Source organism: Dendropsophus ebraccatus, chromosome 5 (assembly GCF_027789765.1).
Source record: "Dendropsophus ebraccatus isolate aDenEbr1 chromosome 5, aDenEbr1.pat, whole genome shotgun sequence".
NCBI classification, from domain to species: Eukaryota; Metazoa; Chordata; class Amphibia; order Anura; family Hylidae; genus Dendropsophus; species Dendropsophus ebraccatus.
Window position 1 is genome coordinate 26,040,372 of NC_091458.1, and position 17,826 is coordinate 26,058,197.

At 44.1% G+C, this 17,826-nt stretch overlaps 1 protein-coding gene across 1 annotated transcript; it reads right to left on the reverse strand.

Annotated features, from left to right (window-relative positions):
* Nucleotides 1-1,019: 1,019 nt before the first annotated feature.
* Nucleotides 1,020-12,609, reverse strand: ANKRD42 (ankyrin repeat domain 42). Its single transcript, XM_069972902.1, has 12 exons — nucleotides 12,588-12,609; nucleotides 10,845-11,029; nucleotides 9,879-9,986; nucleotides 9,471-9,590; nucleotides 9,238-9,373; nucleotides 8,760-8,960; nucleotides 7,260-7,385; nucleotides 6,981-7,086; nucleotides 5,018-5,187; nucleotides 4,777-4,903; nucleotides 3,506-3,647; nucleotides 1,020-1,224 (listed from the first exon to the last, which is right to left on the reverse strand). Exons 1-12 carry the CDS (start codon nucleotides 12,607-12,609, stop codon nucleotides 1,117-1,119), a joined length of 1,551 nt encoding a protein of 516 aa, XP_069829003.1. The 3' UTR covers nucleotides 1,020-1,116.
* Between the last annotated feature and the right edge of the window lie 5,217 nt (nucleotides 12,610-17,826).

Sequence of the window (17,826 nt, forward strand, 5' to 3'; positions counted from 1 at the left end):
CGGAAAAAGCTAGGCTCTATAGCACTCGAACCTGGCCAGACCTTCCACATTTGATTCTTGATGCCTTCACAGTCTGTGCAGAAGGAGGAGACATCCCGGGAACCACCTGGAATTCCGGGATTCAACCTAGGTAATAGGCTGTATCCCGATATTCCAGGCGGTACTCGGGATGTCTCCTCCTTCCGCACGGACCGTAAAGGCATCAGGAATCAAATGCGGAAGGTCTGGCCAGGTTCGAGTTCTATAGAGCCTAGCTTTTTCCGCTGTTCGATCCAGCCTAGTAGAGAGCAGGTCAGACTGTAGGCACACGACCTACTGACCTCTAAGGAAGAAGCTATGGGGTCTGCAAGGTGCAACTCAACACATCACTGCCTGGGGAGTTATTCAGAGGGCAGGGAAAACACATTTTTAATGCTTATTTATTCAATCATAATGCTGACATATTCTATAGCCATGTATACATCACTCACATCTTTGAGTTAGGAAAACCCCTTTAAAAGGCAGCCTGTCATCGCTTTCATGTTGACTAAAACCATGGGTCCCTGGCAGCTATTCCTTGTCCCATCTGCCTTGCTTGATAGATCACTTCCTATACCCAAACAGAAAAAGATCTTATCATTCAAGGCTGATGGAATGGGCAGAAGCCACCAGGGATCAACCTCATAACTCATCGTTCGGGCAGCTTGAAAATAATGGCAGGTTCCCTTTTTAAAGGAGTTATCCAGGCTTACAAAAAATATTGCTGCTTTCTTCCAGATACAGCACCACTCTAGTCTATAGTTTTAGTGCTACTCTACATTGCAGCTCCACTGAAGTTAATGGAGCTGCATTGTAATACTACACACAGCCTGAGGACAGGGGTGGTGCTTGTCTTGGAAGGAAGGAGCTGTGTTTTATTTTCTGATCCTGGATAACCGCTTTAATATGTTGTGCTCTGAGCGACTGATTTTTGCTTAAATTTTCAACTTTAAATATCAGAATTTTCATTTAAAAAAAAAAAAAAAAAAAAAAAAATCATGTCCATAAAGAGTCTTTCATTTCATATAAAACCAGTCCAGGGTGAGGTGACTTGTGATAGTCTACTTCCCAGCATGCTTTGCCAGTTTCATTGCCCCGTTACTTTTCTGTTCCCCTCCTTACAAAGACACCTCCAGGGTTTGGGTGCAGAACTGCTTTTTTCTTGGCACTTTTCTTCTCCTTATAGGCCTCAGACAGCTTCTCTTTCTGGAGAAAGAAGAATTCAGAGGTAAAGAGTCAGAAATAAGGAAATAAAAACATGACATGTTAATAAGTAGCATTTTATAATAAACATAGAAGATTGACGGCAGAAAAAGCCCCCCCCCAGTCCATCTAGTCTGCCCTTTTTGTATTTCCCGTCTTATTATCTCACAATAGATATATGTATATCCCAGGCAGGGTTACATTCATTTATTGTAGATTTACCAACCACATCTGCTGGAAGTTTGTTCCAAGCATCTACTACTTTTTCAGTAAAGTAATATTTTCTCATGTTGCTTCTGATCTTTCCCCCTCACTGTGTCCTCTTGTTCTTGAGCTCAGTTTTTGTCTAAAAACACTCCCCTCTTGAACCTTATTTAGTCCTTTAACATATTTAAAGGTTTCGATCATGTCCCCCCTTTCTTTTCATAGCTGTTTTCTTCAAAAAACAGCACAGGGTGTGTGTTATTACAACCCGTCTCCATTCACTTCAATGGAACTGAGCTGCAGTTTCGCACACAAACTGAGAAGAAGGGTGGCGCTGTTTCTGGAAGAAAGACATTGGGGGATATTTACTAACAAATCTAAAAACACGATTTTGTCAAAGATGTTTTGGCATAATTTCCAATCTATTGTGTTTAGTCAAATTTATGTAAATTGTCTAATAGCATAGTAAATGTGTCCTAAAAATAATGGTCTTTTAATTAGTCTAATAAATTCACCTGGTTCGGAGCAGACGTAGCGATGCGCCAATATATGCGACTTTTTAAAAAAATTGCGCAGTTAATAAATTTAGCCAAAAAAGAATTCTTGCGCACTCTCGATCTAATTAACAACAAAAAATCTAATTCAAAAAGTCACATCTAATTTGGATAGTCTTCATAAATTCATATTAGATTTATTTTGAGCGCAAACTAGATATATTAGACTAAAAACAGGCGCAATTAGTTTGATAAATGTCCCCCTTTATGTTTATTTTAATCCTTGGTAAACCCTTTAAGACAGTGCTTTCAAGAGAAAGGCGTAGTAGAGAGTAGCTCTGATCCAGAAAGGAAAAACTGTCTATACGTGACTCCCCTGTAAGTTAATGTCCAGACCCTTAAAGAGCCTTGAAATATGGCTGGATGTTTGCCTAGCTGTGTGTCATATCATTGCTGTTACATTGCATTTAGAGAGGTGAAACTTGGGAGTATGGGGTCCAGCTACCAATGACTACACAACACTAAGGGGGAGATTTATCAAAGGGTGTAAAATTTAGACTGGTGCAAACTTCCCACAGCAACCAATCACAGCTCAGCTTCCAGCTCTGGTGAAAGGAAATCTGAGCTGTGATTGGTTGTTGTGGGCAGTTTACACCAGTCTAAATTTTACACCCTTTTTGATAAATCTCCCCCATGTGTCATAAAACACAATGGCCCAATATTGTTTTCTGTCAAAAATGTGTCTTGATTTTTGCCTTAGAAAGATAGCAACCAATCACAGCTAAACCTGAGCTGTCTTGTGTGAGACAAGAATTAGATATATTGTATAATATATTCATGTAAATTACCAAGTAAGGGACAAGCGTGTGACTACAGAATCAGACTACAGAACAAAGGATTGTAGTCTGTTGCCATGGAAACCAACCGATTCCCATAGGAGTTGTAGACACAAAATTATAGCTTTTTAGTCAAGACTATTTGCAAAGTAGTTTCACATTAAATTTATTGCAGCAATAAAAATGCACACATAGGTGGAGATTTATCATCCCTGCTCCGTTTGCCTAAAGGGTGGACAGGGGTGTGTGGCAAAGTGGGTAGGAAGTGTGGCCTCCTCTTATGCCTAAACTATCATGATTTACGCCTGCTAGCAGACATAAATCATAGTAAATCCAGGCAGCCTGGGACAGATTTTCAGTAAGAGCCTTAGTAAATCTGATGTTGCAAAGCTTTAGCTCTGGCTGTCCAGGCATGATGGGAGTCGTAGTTTTGCAACAGCTGGAGGGCCAAGATTCCTTACCCCTAATCTATAGGTAAGCCACTGACTAGTCTGAGTATGAACTTCTCACTCTAGGTCTCTGCACAACATTACTGAGCGCTCACACCCAGAGCTGCGGACTATATGCTCAAGTCCTCCAAAATTAAAGGGCAACTCTGCCTTCTCATGCCAGTGCTGATCACAAAGTAAAAGTTCCCTAAATACTTTGTGCTGCTGTTACAGCAGGTCATTTAAAGGCCACCTCATATAAGACGGATGACTCAAGACCAAAGATTATAATAATGAGACATTTTCAGTATAAGCCACTTACACTGGATCTTGGAGGAGGCTTCATTTGCTCCAGGCAGCTGTTGAGCTGAGAGATCTGCACTCTGTATTCATCCAGCTGGATCTCCATCTTCTCCCTGCGCAGACGCTCATACTCCAGCTGCTCTTCCAGGTCTCTGATCATCCTGGATAGAGGAGAAAACAAGAGGGGACAAAGCTGTATAGATGGACAGAGGAAGCTTGTGAGAACAGTAACAGGGCTGCCATGTGTACGCATTTAGTAATATCTTAATTATAATAGGAATAAAGAATCCAGGCTAATCAGGGAGTGGAGGAAGCAAATTCTGGTGATCAGTGGGTGTCTGAAGACCCAGGTAGCCATCAATCAAAACTTTTGACATGTCTCTTATGATGTGTCAAATTTTTTTTGCTAAATTACAGTAACTTAAAGTGACACTGTCACCCCCTTTTTGCATTCTGACTTCTGTAGACAGGTGTAAAGGGTAAATTTAGCATTTTCCATACCTTATTTTATATCATACGTCATGGTGCTTGTTCAAGTAAAAAGTCATCTTTTATCACCTGCAGATTGTGCTACGTGGCAACAGCGCCACGTAGCCCCACCCCGCCCACAGTGCTACTTAGCCCCGATCCATTAGTAGCCTTGATGCAGTAGTAAGTGCAGGGAAGAAAAGCACTTTATAAGCATTTCCCGTAATAAGTGTATATGTATAACTTTTGGGGGGCAATACAATACTTTAATAAAAATTTTCGCCAGACTTCTCCTTTAAAACTTGTCTCCAGTATATTCCAAGTTAGTCTCCTCCCCACTCTGGCAGCTAAAAATATAGGTCCAGATTTATCAATCTAAGGAGAAAAACTGCCTAATTTGCCTAGTAACCAATAAGAACTCAGGTTTTATTTTACCAGAGCAATTTGAAAAATTAAAGCTGAGCTGTGATTGGTTGCTATTGGCAAATTAAATAGATTAACAAATCTGGACCATAGTGTAAGGTTCCCGGCTAGTCTCCGTTCATAGCTGTAAATTTATTCTCTAAGTTCCCAGTTGTCTCCTCCCCACTCTGGCAGCTGTACATATAGGGGGAGATTTATCAAACATGGTGTAAAGTGAAACTGGCTCAGTTGCCCCTAGCAACCAATCAGAGTCCACCTTTCATTCCTCACAGACTCTTTGGAAAATGAAAGGTGGAATCTGATTGGTTGCTAGGGGCAACTGAGCCAGTTTCACTTTACACCATGCTGGATAAATCTCCCCCATAGTTCTCAGTAAGTTTCCTTGCAGCTATAATTTACTTTTCTGATTCCTTCTGCTCCTTCTTTCTCTGGTTTTCTTCCTCCAGGACGCCTCCAAGATGCTTAAAATTGCTTTGTGCGATCTCTAGTACCTTCTCGAGTTCCTTCATTTTATTGTAGGCTCGCACTGGAAAACAGACAATGTGACACTATATCATATGTTATACTCCTCCAAACAAAAGTCTAGACACCTTGCAGGTAAGGAAAGCGACATCTTCTCTAGAGATGGACTATCACGTACTACGGGCCGCCTTCTTTTGGGCGGGGCTCAGATTTACGTCATCTTGCTGGTCGGTGCTTCCTTCCACACCATGTCTCTCGAAAAACAAAGGATCGTCCTCACGTAACTCCTCCTCTGCATCTTCATCTGTTCTTCCCCCCAGGAGTTTTACAGCAGCTAGCTGTGCAAACCTGTCACATGGGAACACAATGACATATAGAACTTGTATGGATCTTATGTCATTCTGCAAATGAGGCAGCTTAGGGTATATGCATCCTAGGGAATTCTTGCGGATAGTGTCCTGGGATTCCACTGCTCACCCCCGCGTGCTCCCACTTGACTCTCCGCCCGTCCAATAGATTCCATTCCATGCTCAGGCGGATTCCACTGTCCACCCAAAGAACTGACATGTCAATTTTATGAGTGGACGGTGGAATCCATCTGAGCATAGAATGGAGTCTATGGGACAGGCGGAGAGTCAAGCAGGAGCGCGGGGGGGGGCAAGCAGCGGAATCTGCGGCAAGTTATCCACAAGAATTCCGCACTGTGCATATACCCTTAAAGGGGTAGTGCGGCGCTAAACAATTATTCACTAAATAACACACATTACAAAGTTATACAACTTGGTAATGTATATTATGTTAGTGAATGGCCCCCTTCCACCTGTTTCCCCCCACCCACGCTAGACCCGGAAGTGTAGTGCTCCATACTCACCTGATCCGTGTCAACCCCCGTCCGCCATCTTGTGACAATGATGGCAGACGGGGGTCGACACGGATCAGGTGAGTATAGAGCACTACACTTCCGGGTCTAGCGTGGGTGGGGAGAAACACGGAGAAGGGGGCCATTCACTAACATAACATACATTACACAGTTGTATAACTTTGTAATGTGTGTTATTTAGTGAATAATTGTTTAGCGCCCACTACCCCTTTAAGGTTGTAGAGCAGTAGGGGACATATACACACAAAGCCCCCTCATCTCTATGGAGGTCTAGGGCGCCCCCTAGGCTCTCACCATATCTCCCATACACTGCAGAACATGTATACCGTCGCAGTCTTTGCTTTATACGTTCAAGTTTATGTTTTCTTGGGGTCCTAGTGCTCTGATCCCCATTAGTGTTCTATAAATCACATATGCTACAGATAGGCGATACAGGTTGAAGGCCGGACAATCCCTTTAAGGAGGGAGTTACTTTTTATGTTATGTTTACAGACTAGAAATGGATCAGTGTGATAAAAGGACAATTGGGCCCACTAGTTCAGTTTCATGTATAGGCCGTTATTATTTATTCTACAATTCATAGAGGGGCACACCCTGGTGTTGCAACTGCCAAGGGGGATGTGACACCGTGGTGCTGCAACTGCCAAGGGGGATGTGACACCGTGGTGCTGCAACTGCCAAGGGGGATGTGACACCGTGGTGCTGCAACTGCCAAGAGGGATGTGACACCGTGGTGCTGCAACTGCCAAGAGGGATAAGACACCCTGGTGCTGCAACTGCCAAGGGGGATGTGACACCGTGGTGCTGCAACTGCCAAGGGGGATGTGACACCGTGGTGCTGCAACTGCCAAGGGGGATGTGACACCGTGGTGCTGCAACTGCCAAGGGGGATGTGACACCGTGGTGCTGCAACTGCCAAGAGGGATAAGACACCCTGGTGCTGCAACTGCCAAGGGGGATGTGACACCCTGGTTCTGCAACTGCCAAGGGGGATGCAACACCAGCTGTAACTGTCAAGATAGGAACGTCCATCAATAGCTGCATCCATCAAAGGGGAGGGAGTCAGCTATAACTGTAAGGGGAGGGAGAAAGAGTGGTGGCAGTCATTGTGGTTGGGAGAAACCATCAAAGGACCACTAATATGATGGCCCCCACCGGTTCCAGGTTGTGTCTGTGTGTATGCTGGGTGGCATTGATGTCAGCAAACCTCCACCATGACAATACGCTTGCATCTGGAGAATACTGCAGTAATGACCATTACCTTTTAGCCACATCTTTTGGAGTCTCTCCGGCCTCGTTGGCGATGTTGTAGTCCGCTCCCATCTCCAGCAGCCACTGTATGCACTCCCCCCGGCCCTGGCCTGCAGCTGCGGAGCACACGGGGTTACACCAAATCACAAGAACACTGAAGTCATCAATCATCGCTCACCCCCACCTCTTGTGTACGACTTTGTCCGCTTTTACAATGTGAAATGTTTGGGGTACTGACCAGGTCTGGGCAAACCTCCACCTTGGGTTTCTCCTTCTTTACCGCACTTACCTTTATGTAAGGGGGTGGAGCCTTTGTCATCCCGCTCATTAACATTAATGATTCCGCTCTCTACCAGTTTTCGAAGGGTCACCAGGTCACCTTTGAAGGCAGCAACATGAGCTGGAAACACTAGATCTAACAGAGAAAAGTAAACTCCATCACATACAAGGCCATTCACAGCATATACCTTCTAAATAATACCGTACTTCAGTGCTGATCCATTGAGTTGTGGGGCAGCAATCTGTCTGCCTGAAACTGTAACTACAGGGAGCTTGATGAAGACAATTATTTTTATTAAAGGGAATGTACCAACAGGCCCGGGCTGAGGCCCTAGAGGCGGACCGACCCACCCCCAGTGGAAGGAAACCCCCGCCCCTCTATGACACTGCTGCATTAGAATCAATGGAACCCTATCATAGAGGGGCGGGGGTTTCCTCCCACTGGGGGAGGGTCGGCCCGCCTAAAGTGCTTCAGCCTGGGTCTGATGGTATATTCTCTTTAAACACTATGATAGCTATACACAATATACATACATCTTTGTGCAGTGACCCCTCCTTTCTAAGGTTGGGGTATGTGCACACTGAGCAATTCTCGAATTGTAGCTGAAAGATTTCTGCTTGAAATTCCTCGCCTATTCTGCTCTGGCAGAATTTGAGCGGAATTTGGGCAGAATTTGAGCGGAATCCGCGCGGAAATCAAGCGGAATTACCAGCAGAATTCAAACCCCATTGACTTCTATAGGATTCCTCTAGCGGAATCCGCCCAAAGAATTGACATGTACATTCTTTGGGCGGAATGCGGATTCTGCGCGGAATTCCGGACGGAAATTTACTCTGTGTGCACGGGCAGTCGGAAATCCCATTGTTTTCTATGGAAGGAGCAATATTGCATTTACACGGGCGGAATTCCACGCAGATTCCGCCCGCTTTTTTTGGCGGAATTCGGGCAGAATTCCGCTAGAATTGCTCAGTGTGCACATACCCTAAGAAGGGGAAAAAAAAAAACAAAAAAACAAAACACTATTAAAGGAGGTAGCTCAGCGAAGAAAAAAAAAATCTTTCAAATCAACTTGTGCTAGAAAGTGCCAGAGATTTGAACTTTATTTCTATAAAAAAAAAAAAAAAATCTCAAGGCAAATCTCCAGTACTTATCAGCTGCTGTATGTCATGTAGGAAGTGATATTCTTTTCCATATGGAGAGCAAGAATGATTTTCTATTCAGCTCTGGACAGTTCCTGACATGGACAGAGGTGGCAGCAGAGAGCACTGTGTCAGACTGGAAAGAATACATCACTTCCTGTAGGACATACAGCAGCTGATAAGTACTGGAAAACTTGAGATTTTTTTAACAGAAGTAAATTAAAAATATCTGGCACCAGTTGATTTGAAAGACTTATATATTTTTTGCTGAACTACCCCCTACCAAACTATCTAATAAAACTAAACATCTATAATTTCCACCCATCTTCCAGTTCTATGGTGGGAGATACAGGAGACTTCAGACACTCACTCTCACTATCTTCTGGATGGTCCCTTTCATATTCCACACCGTCTATATACTGAATGATCTTGTCCTTATAAAATCTTCTCGCCAGGTCCTTCGGGTTCTCCCCCTTATAGTTCCTCGCCTCCAGTGCACGAGTGAAGCTGGTGACTTTACTGAGGAGAAATTTTAAGCAGTGCAGGTGGCCCTCCATAGCCGCTAAATGCACTGACAGAGACAAAGAGGAATATCCCTTAACACACACATACATATATATATATATATATATATATATATATATATATATTGAAAGTACATGTCTATAACTTCAATCACTACCCATACAATATAATCTTTACATGAGAATTCCGATATCTTCCCTATTAGTTGTATGTGCGTTTGATACCTGATAGGATGCAATGTATTTGCTATTTATATATCATTATTTCCCCTGTAATTATAAACTGCTGTGTTATTAAATCTCAGTATTAAACCATATTAGTACCTGGAGAGTTTCCATTATGATCGATTTCTTCCACAGAAGCCCCCCACCTCACCAGAAGCTGTAAGCAGCCAAGTCGGCCATGAAATGCAGCACAGTGGATGGGTGTCCAGCCATTCATGTCAGGGCTGCTGGTATCCTGTAATGAATAATATAGAATAACCTCCATACTGAAGTATCATCAATATACCCAGACTAGCTGTTCTATAAGAATCAGTATATTAGACTGCGCTCACCGCTCCACTACGCAGAATGGTCTGTAGAGTGAATGAGTGTCCATGGGAAGCGGCCAGGTGTGCCGGAGTGCAATGTCGGTCATCTTTGGCGGATAAGTTTGCTCCACTGAGGATCAGGGCCTGTAATTGAGAATCAGGAGGTCAGCGTCTTCAGCTAAATCGGGATGGATAGATAGATAGATAGATACATAGATAGATAGATAGGAGATAGATAGATAGATAGATAGATAGATAGATAGGAGATAGATAGATAGATAGATAGATAGATAGATAGATAGATAGATAGATAGATAGTAACCTGTATCAAAGGTTCTTGTCAGCCACCCCGGAGGTTAATGGCACCCCAACTATTAGGGTTCTTATAGACCTGACACCTAGAGACCCCACTGAATCACACTTGCTATGTACCTGCATGCAGGCGTCTTGGCCTTTGATAGCTGCCAAATGAGCTGCCGTCCATCCTCTGGTGGTCACGTCACTTATGTTGGCTCCATGCCATAGCAACCAGTGTAAACACTGAAAAACAATGGACACAGGAAGGGATTCTTTAAGGGGCATTGTTCTGTTTTTTAAAAGAGGTAATCAAACATTTATTTTTTTTTCTAGATTTGTTTAAAAATAGTAAAAAAACAATGAAGATCTGCTTACCTTCCCTCACTCCCCAGCAGACACTGCTAAGCTCCTTCTGTTCCCCTATGCTCCTGTCATATTTGAGATGACAGCCTGAAGCGGGACCTGACCACTCAGCCAATCACAGTCCACAGCATGTCACTTCTTGGCCCATGATTGGCTGAGGGGCGGGTCCTGCTCCAAGCTCTCATCTCAGAAGCAGGAAGAAGACAAGAGAATAAGGGACAGGAAGGAGCCACATGGGGAAAAGCCAAAGACCAGGGATAGGTAAGTATAGTTTTTTTTCTATTTTTATATGGTCCAGTTAAAGGGGTTGTCCAGCGAAAATCTTTTTCTTTCAAATCAACTGATATCAGAAAGTTATATACATTTCTAATTTACTTCTATTAAAAAAAAATCTCAAGTCTTCCATACTGATCAGCTGCTGTATGTCCTGCAGGAAATGTTTACTTTCAGTCTCACACACTGCTCTCTGCTGACACCTCTGGCCGAGATAGGAACTTGTTTCCTATGAATCCCCATAGAAAACCTCTCCTGCTCTGGACAGTTCCTGTCTCGGCCAGAGATGTCAGCAGAGAGCACTGTGTCAGACTGAAAATAAAACAACATTTCCTGCAGGACATTCAGCAGCTGATAAGCATGGGAAGACTTGAGATTTTCGCTGGACAACCCCTTTAATAGAAGAATAAAAAAAAAACTGCCCAGAACACCCCTTTAATTTACAATATAGAAGTTGTTAAATACCTCCAGACTCCCGCAGTGTGCAGCCCAGTGCAACGGAGTAAACCTATGGACTGGATCCACCTCATTCACACTGGTCTCATTTTTCACAATTGCAGCCAGCTCCTCCACATGTCCGCATCTTACTGCCTCATGGATGCTGCTGTAGTCTCTTCTGTTCTGCAGCCCCGCTACAGTCACAGGATACACACAGGTGATTTACATCATTTTCATTATACAAACCCCTAGCCTATTCCTTAATAGAGATGAGTGCAACTGGAGCATGCTCGAGTCCGATCATTCTGTATTTGATTACCGGTGGCTGAAGAAGTTGGATGCAGCCCTATGGCCTATTACTATATCCATGTTTTCCAGGACTCCCTAGGGATGCATCCAACTTTTTCAGCCACCAGTAATAAGGTGCTGAAGATCAGTCTTAAGTATACCAGAGTATGCGCTCATGAATCCTCTGGTCTCCTCAGGTCTAGCTGCTGATCTGCCATGTCTGGCTGTTGCGACTGGTAATTTATGGCTCATTGGTGGCACCCCAAAAGAAAAATCTGACCTGGCCATTTGACCCTTTTTGATCGTCTATAGTTATGGTGTGTTTACACAGACAGATTTATCTGACAGATTTGTGAAGCCAAAGGAATGGCTTTGAGAAGAAAAGAAATCTCAGTCTTTCTTTTATGACCTGTTCTCTGTTTATAGTCTGTTCCTGGCTTTGGCTTCAAAGATCTGTCAGATTAAGGGTCCATTTACACAGAAAGATTATCTGCCAAAGATTCGAAGCCAAAGACAAAACAGACTATAAACAGGGAACAGGTCATAAAGGAAAGCCTGACATTTCCCCTCTTTTCAAATCCATTCCTGGCTTTGGCTTCAAATCGTTGGCAGATAATCTGTCAGATAATCTTTCTGTGTAAATGGACCCTAATGCTGGGTTTACACGGAGCGATAATTCGCCCAATCGTACGATTAAAGATTTCGAAGTAACGATTTTTCTTTAATAACGGTCAGGATTTAGATGGAACGATATATTGTACAGAAAATTCGTTTTCCAATCATTTTGCGATCGCTTAAGCCTATCTCGCACATAGGTAAAATCAGTGAACGACTGTTTACACGGAACGATCGGCGAATTTTTTGCGAACGACAATTTAAGAACAAGTCAAAAGATCAAAATGAACGATTTCTCGCTCGTCGTTCGATCGTTCGCTGCGTTTACACGTACGATTATCGTTCGAATTTGATCGTTATCGTGCAAATGCGCACGATAATCGTTCCGTGTAAACCCAGCATTAGACAAAGCAATGGAGATCCTCTCTCCTCTCGGAGGCCAGTAATTGGGGGGGAAAAAACAAACTATCACTGCGTCCTGAAGGCCAAATGAGATAACTGCTTTCTTTTAGAAACAGCGCCACTCTTGTCCTCAGGTTGTGTGGTATAACAACACAGCCTCTTCTTTTATGTTACTGGAGCTGAACTGGAATACCACATTTTTTTCCTTTTCCTGGATAATCCCTTAAAGAGGTTTTAAAAAAGTAACAGAAAAGTAAACTAAAAGAGTAAAAAAAAAAAAAAGTGAAAAAATGACCACTAAAAGATTCAGAAAAACATTAAAAACATTATATATCATTAAGAGTCAAAATGACCTGAAAGGTTAGGTGTTAACTGCTGCCCATGGTCTCATGGCACGCTGGGACTTGTAGTCCTACAAAAGTATACGTATATGCACAGCCCACTGTTCCTGCCCAGGACTCTCACCTTCTGTAGACGCGGCCGGCATGGTTCTACTTCTGGAAACGAATAAATAGGCGATTTTCAGGGCAACTTCCGGGACGCAGCCTGGGTTCCTATGGAAACTGTGCACGGTCTGCGTCACTTCCGCTAAGTAGCATCAGCGGCCAGGAGGACGCCATTTTTGAAGCTGGCAATCAGAAACGTTCATCGCTTCCAGTCTTTCGACCTTGAGGGCAGTAGGACGATGTTACATCCCTATGCGGGAGGTAGACCCCCATGGTAGATGTGCAGCTGGCTGTGCACCGAGATAACCCAAAGTTTAGTGGCTTTCCTCAGCTGGAGCACGGAATGCTGGGAGTTGTAGTTTAGGAGTCACAGACATGACATTTTGTAATTCCTGGATTCAGTCGTGATAAATCATACATACGAGTATCAGTATACCATGTATACTGTAAGCACTTGGGGGGAGGGGGATTTATCAAACTGGTGTAAATTAGAATTGTCTTAAGTTGCCCCTAGCAACCAATCAGATTCCACTTTTAATTTTTCAAAGAATCTGTGAGGAATGAAAGGGGGAATCTGATTGGTTGCTAGGGGCAACTGAGACAATTCTACTTAACACTAGTTTGATAAATCTCCCCTATGTGAGAAATATACAACGCTGAGGCTATAGGGGGCGCAGTTTCTACAAGGTTTAGTTAACGTTATGTCATCTAGGTCAGTGTTCTTCAACATGTGTGGTTCCAGCTGCTGCAACACTACAACTCCCAGCATGCTCTGCCTGCAGCTGTAAGGACCTGCTGGACACCAGTTGGGGAACACTGGTCTAGGCATACAGAACATACAGCCACCCTTCACAAATGCCAAGTCCACCATTGTGGTACCCAACCCACCTGTATGCTGGGACTATACGCCTAATGGGTGGCCACTCTTGGCATCAGTTGGGTGAATGGAACCTTACAGAGCTTACCTGGCGTATATGGCAAACATAGGGATGTAATATGAGACACTAGGGGGTTGCACATTCTGAGGATGCTGTGGCTGATACTGTTATGGGGGCACTGTGGTTGTATGGATGGGGTGATGGTGCTATTATGGGGGTACTGGTCTGTAAACCCAACAGCTGATACCATTACGAGGACATGTTATGGGAGCCCTGTGGTCAGAGCTGTTGTGTGTACCCAGTGTCTGCCACTATTAGGGTTGGCACTGTTCTGTAAACCCCATGTCTGGATGTATGTCTCTGTCCAACACGGATATGGGACCCTATGGTCATCGCTGTTCTGTGAACCCTTTGTCTAGTGCTATTATGGAGACACTATGTTCTGGCACTATTATAGGGATTGTCTGTCACCATTATGGAGATACTATGGTCCGCACTGTTCTGGCACTATTATAGGGATTGCCTGTCATCATTATGGAGACACTATGGTCCGCACTGTTCTGGCACTATTATAGGGATTGCCTGTCATCATTATGGAGACACTATGGTCAGCACTGTTCTGGCACTATTATAGGGATTGTCTGTCACCATTATGGAGATACTATGGTCCGCACTGTTCTGGCACTATTATAGGGATTGCCTGTCACCATTATGGAGATACTATGGTCCGCACTGTTCTGGCACTATTATAGGGATTGCCTGTCACCATTATGGAGACACTATGGTCAGCACTGTTCTGGCACTATTATAGGGATTGCCTGTTACCATTATGGAGACACTATGGTCGGCACAGTTATAGGGATTGCCTGTCACCATTATAGAGACACTATGGTCAGCACTGTCCTGGCACTGTTATAGGGATTGCCTGTCACCATTATGGAGACACTATGGTCCGAACTGTTCTGGCACTATTATAGGGATTGCCTGTCATCATTATAGAGACACTATGGTCAGCACTGTTCTGGCACTGTTATAGGGATTGCCTGTCACCATTATAGAGACACTATGGTCAGCACTGTTCTGGCACTATTATAGGGATTGCCTGTCACCATTATGGAGACACTATGGTCAGCACTGTTCTGACACTATTATAGGGATTGCCTGTCACCATTATAGAGACACTATGGTCAGCACTGTTCTGGCACTATTATAGGGATTGCCTGTCACCATTATGGAGACACTATGGTCAGCACTGTTCTGGCACTGTTATAGGGATTGCCTGTCACCATTATAGAGACACTATGGTCAGCACTGTTCTGGCACTATTATAGGGATTGTCTGTCACCATTATGGAGACACTATGATCAGCACTGTTCTGACACTATTATAGGGATTGCCTGTCACCATTATGGAGACACTATGGTCAGCACTGTTCTGACACTATTATAGGGATTGCCTGTCACCATTATAGAGACACTATGGTCAGCACTGTTCTGGCACTATTATAGGGATTGCCTGTCACCATTATGGAGACACTATGGTCAGCACTGTTCTGGCACTGTTATAGGGATTCTCACCATTATGGAGACACTATGATCAGCACTGTCCTGGCACTGTTATAGGGATTGTCTGTCACCATTATGGAGACACTATGATCAGCACTGTTCTGGCACTATTATAGGGATTGTCTGTCACCATTATGGAGACACTATGGTCAGCACTGTTCTGGCACTGTTATAGGGATTCTCACCATTATGGAGACACTATGGTCCGCACTGTCCTGGCACTGTTATAGGGATTGCCTGTCACCATTATGGAGACACTATGGTCCGCACTGTCCTGGCACTGTTATAGGGATTGCCTGTCACCATTATGGAGACACTATGGTCCGCACTGTCCTGGCACTGTTATAGGGATTCTCACCATTATGGAGACACTATGGTCAGCACTGTTCTGGCACTGTTATAGGGATTCTCACCATTATGGAGACACTATGGTCAGCACTGTTCTGGCACTGTTATAGGGATTGCCTGTCACCATTATGGAGACACTATACTGGATACTGTTCAGTGAACCCTTTGGCACTTTTATGAGGACACTATGCTTAGTGCTGTTCTGGCACTATTATAGGGATACTATAGTTGTAATTTTTTTTTTTTAAACAAAGATTTCTATTAAAGTTTTCCATGCTTTGTGCTATTAGGGAAATACTACGGTCTGCCAGCGTTATGGTTGGCACTATTCTGTGAACCCTTTGTGCGGCACGGTCTCTGAAAATAAGACCTCACTTCAGTTTGCAGGCTTTTTTGGCGTAGGCTGGAAATATAACCCCTAGTTACAGTCAGCTGACCAGTTTCGGCTGTCTAGGCATGATGGGAATTGTAGTTTTGCAACAGCTGGAGGGCCGAAGGTTCCCCAACCCTGGTATATAGCATAGGGGAACAACTACAGGGGGGTGGGTCGAAAGGTATACTGTATGGGAGAACTACAGAGGAGGCAGGAAGGTATATGGTATGCGGGGGCCTTACTGCAGAGGGGGATGTATACAGTATGGGGGGGAAGAAGTACAGAGGGGGAGGGATATATACAGTATGTAAACTACCTGCCGAGCGATGTATACAGTACGGGGGGGAGGCATACAGTATGGGGACAACCTGCAGAGGGAAGGTGTGTACAGTATAAGGGAATAACTATATCCGTCAATATGTGGAAACTATGGTTGGCACTGTATATTGACCCCTGTGGCACTGTTACGGGGATACTATGCTCAGCACACGCAGTCTGTCACTGTTTGGACCCCTTTGCCTGGCACTTTTAGGGGAATCTTAGTCTGCCACTATTATGGCTGGTATCCCATAATAGTGGTGAGCCAGGTGGTCAGCAGTATTTGTGTGGAGGTGTATGTAGTTTGTCTGGGTGCTAGTCATGTGCACAGCACGATTTAAGGACATTATAGGGGTTATCCAGCATAAGGGTGTGTGCACTCTACGGAATTGTGGCGCATGACCTGCGGCGGATTCCGTTGCTTGTACCCGCACGCGGCGGCGCGTATGTCCGCCCGTGCCATAGACACTATTCTATGCTCGGGAGGATTCCGCATTCCGCCGAAAGAATTGACATGTCACTTCTTTTGGCGGCATGCGGAATCCGCCCGTGCATAGAAGTGTCTATGGCATGGGCAGACATGCGCGCCGCCGCGTGCAGGTATAAGCGACGGAATCCGCCGTAGGTCATGCACGGCAATTCACCCTTAGAAAAACATGGCCACTTTCTTCCAGAGACAGCACCACTCTTGTCTCTAGTTCAGGTGTGGTTTGCAGTTAAACTTCATTTACTTCAATGGAACCGAGATTAAAAAACAAACTGGAGACAAGAGTGGTGCTGTCTCTGGAAGAAAGTGGCCAAGTTTTCCTAATGCTGGTTACCCCTGGATAACTTTTCATATGTTGCTGCCCATGGCGAGACTAACAATTACTTCAATACTTATCTATTCAGTCTCCTTCCCACAGTTCTGACAAAAAAAAAGTAGGAGCTTTTCTCTCCATCTCCCCCTTCCTTCCAGAGTCCCTATCTGCAACTTTGTAATGCTGGGAGGATTAATCACAGTTAGTTCATTAGCAACCTGACCTCAGAATATCCCTCCCAGCATTACAAAGCTACAAAGTGGCAGATAAAGCCTGCCAGGGACTTGTTTACATCAGCTCACACACAATTTTCAGTTTTTTTAGGCCGAAAGCAGCAGCTCAAAACTGGGGGAAGGAGAATGAATAGATAACAAGTATGGAAGGAATTGTTATTGTCACCATGGGCAGCAACATATGTTTGAGCAGAATACTCCTTTAAGCATTGAGCATAAGTTTCAAAATTTTATTCTTACATTATCTGGTTTGTATCAGAGTCAACAACTATCCCAAGAAGGTATGTTACCAGGGATGCAGAACAATGCAGACAAATCCTCGGAGAAGAACTGGTCATGGGGAAAATTGAAGGGCTCTAGTCTAGGGCCTAAAGGCCCAAACTAATAAATGCAGTACCCCTCCAGACACATGAGCTGTATGCACAACTGGAGGTTGACCAATAGTGATCTCTGAGCCAGGTGTGTGAATCTCTGGTCAGGTTCAGACTACAGGACTTGTACAGGCACAGCTCTTACAGCATTCGTGTCTGCGCTCTGCTTTTCACATACATGTTGTCACCCTGCACAGCCTATGGTTACTCCATCAGCCACACATGGACTTCTTTTCAAGGTATCACCCTTTAACTATCAAAGTCCTTTTTTTTTTATTTATAGTTCCTTATTTATGTAGAGCATATATATTGAATATTGTCCCAAAATCCTTGGCAGTGAAAGGGTTATATAATAATGCAGTTCTCCAAGCT

Coding starts and splice junctions, on each gene's coding strand:
- ANKRD42 (XM_069972902.1), bottom strand. CDS start 12,609: ATGCCGGCCGCGTCTACAGAAG. Junction 9,591..9,878: donor GCCAAGACGCCTGCATGCAG/GTACATAGCAAG, acceptor TCTCAATTACAG/GCCCTGATCCTCAGTGGAGC. Junction 7,386..8,759: donor CCATCCAGAAGATAGTGAGA/GTGAGTGTCTGA, acceptor TTTCTCTGTTAG/ATCTAGTGTTTCCAGCTCAT.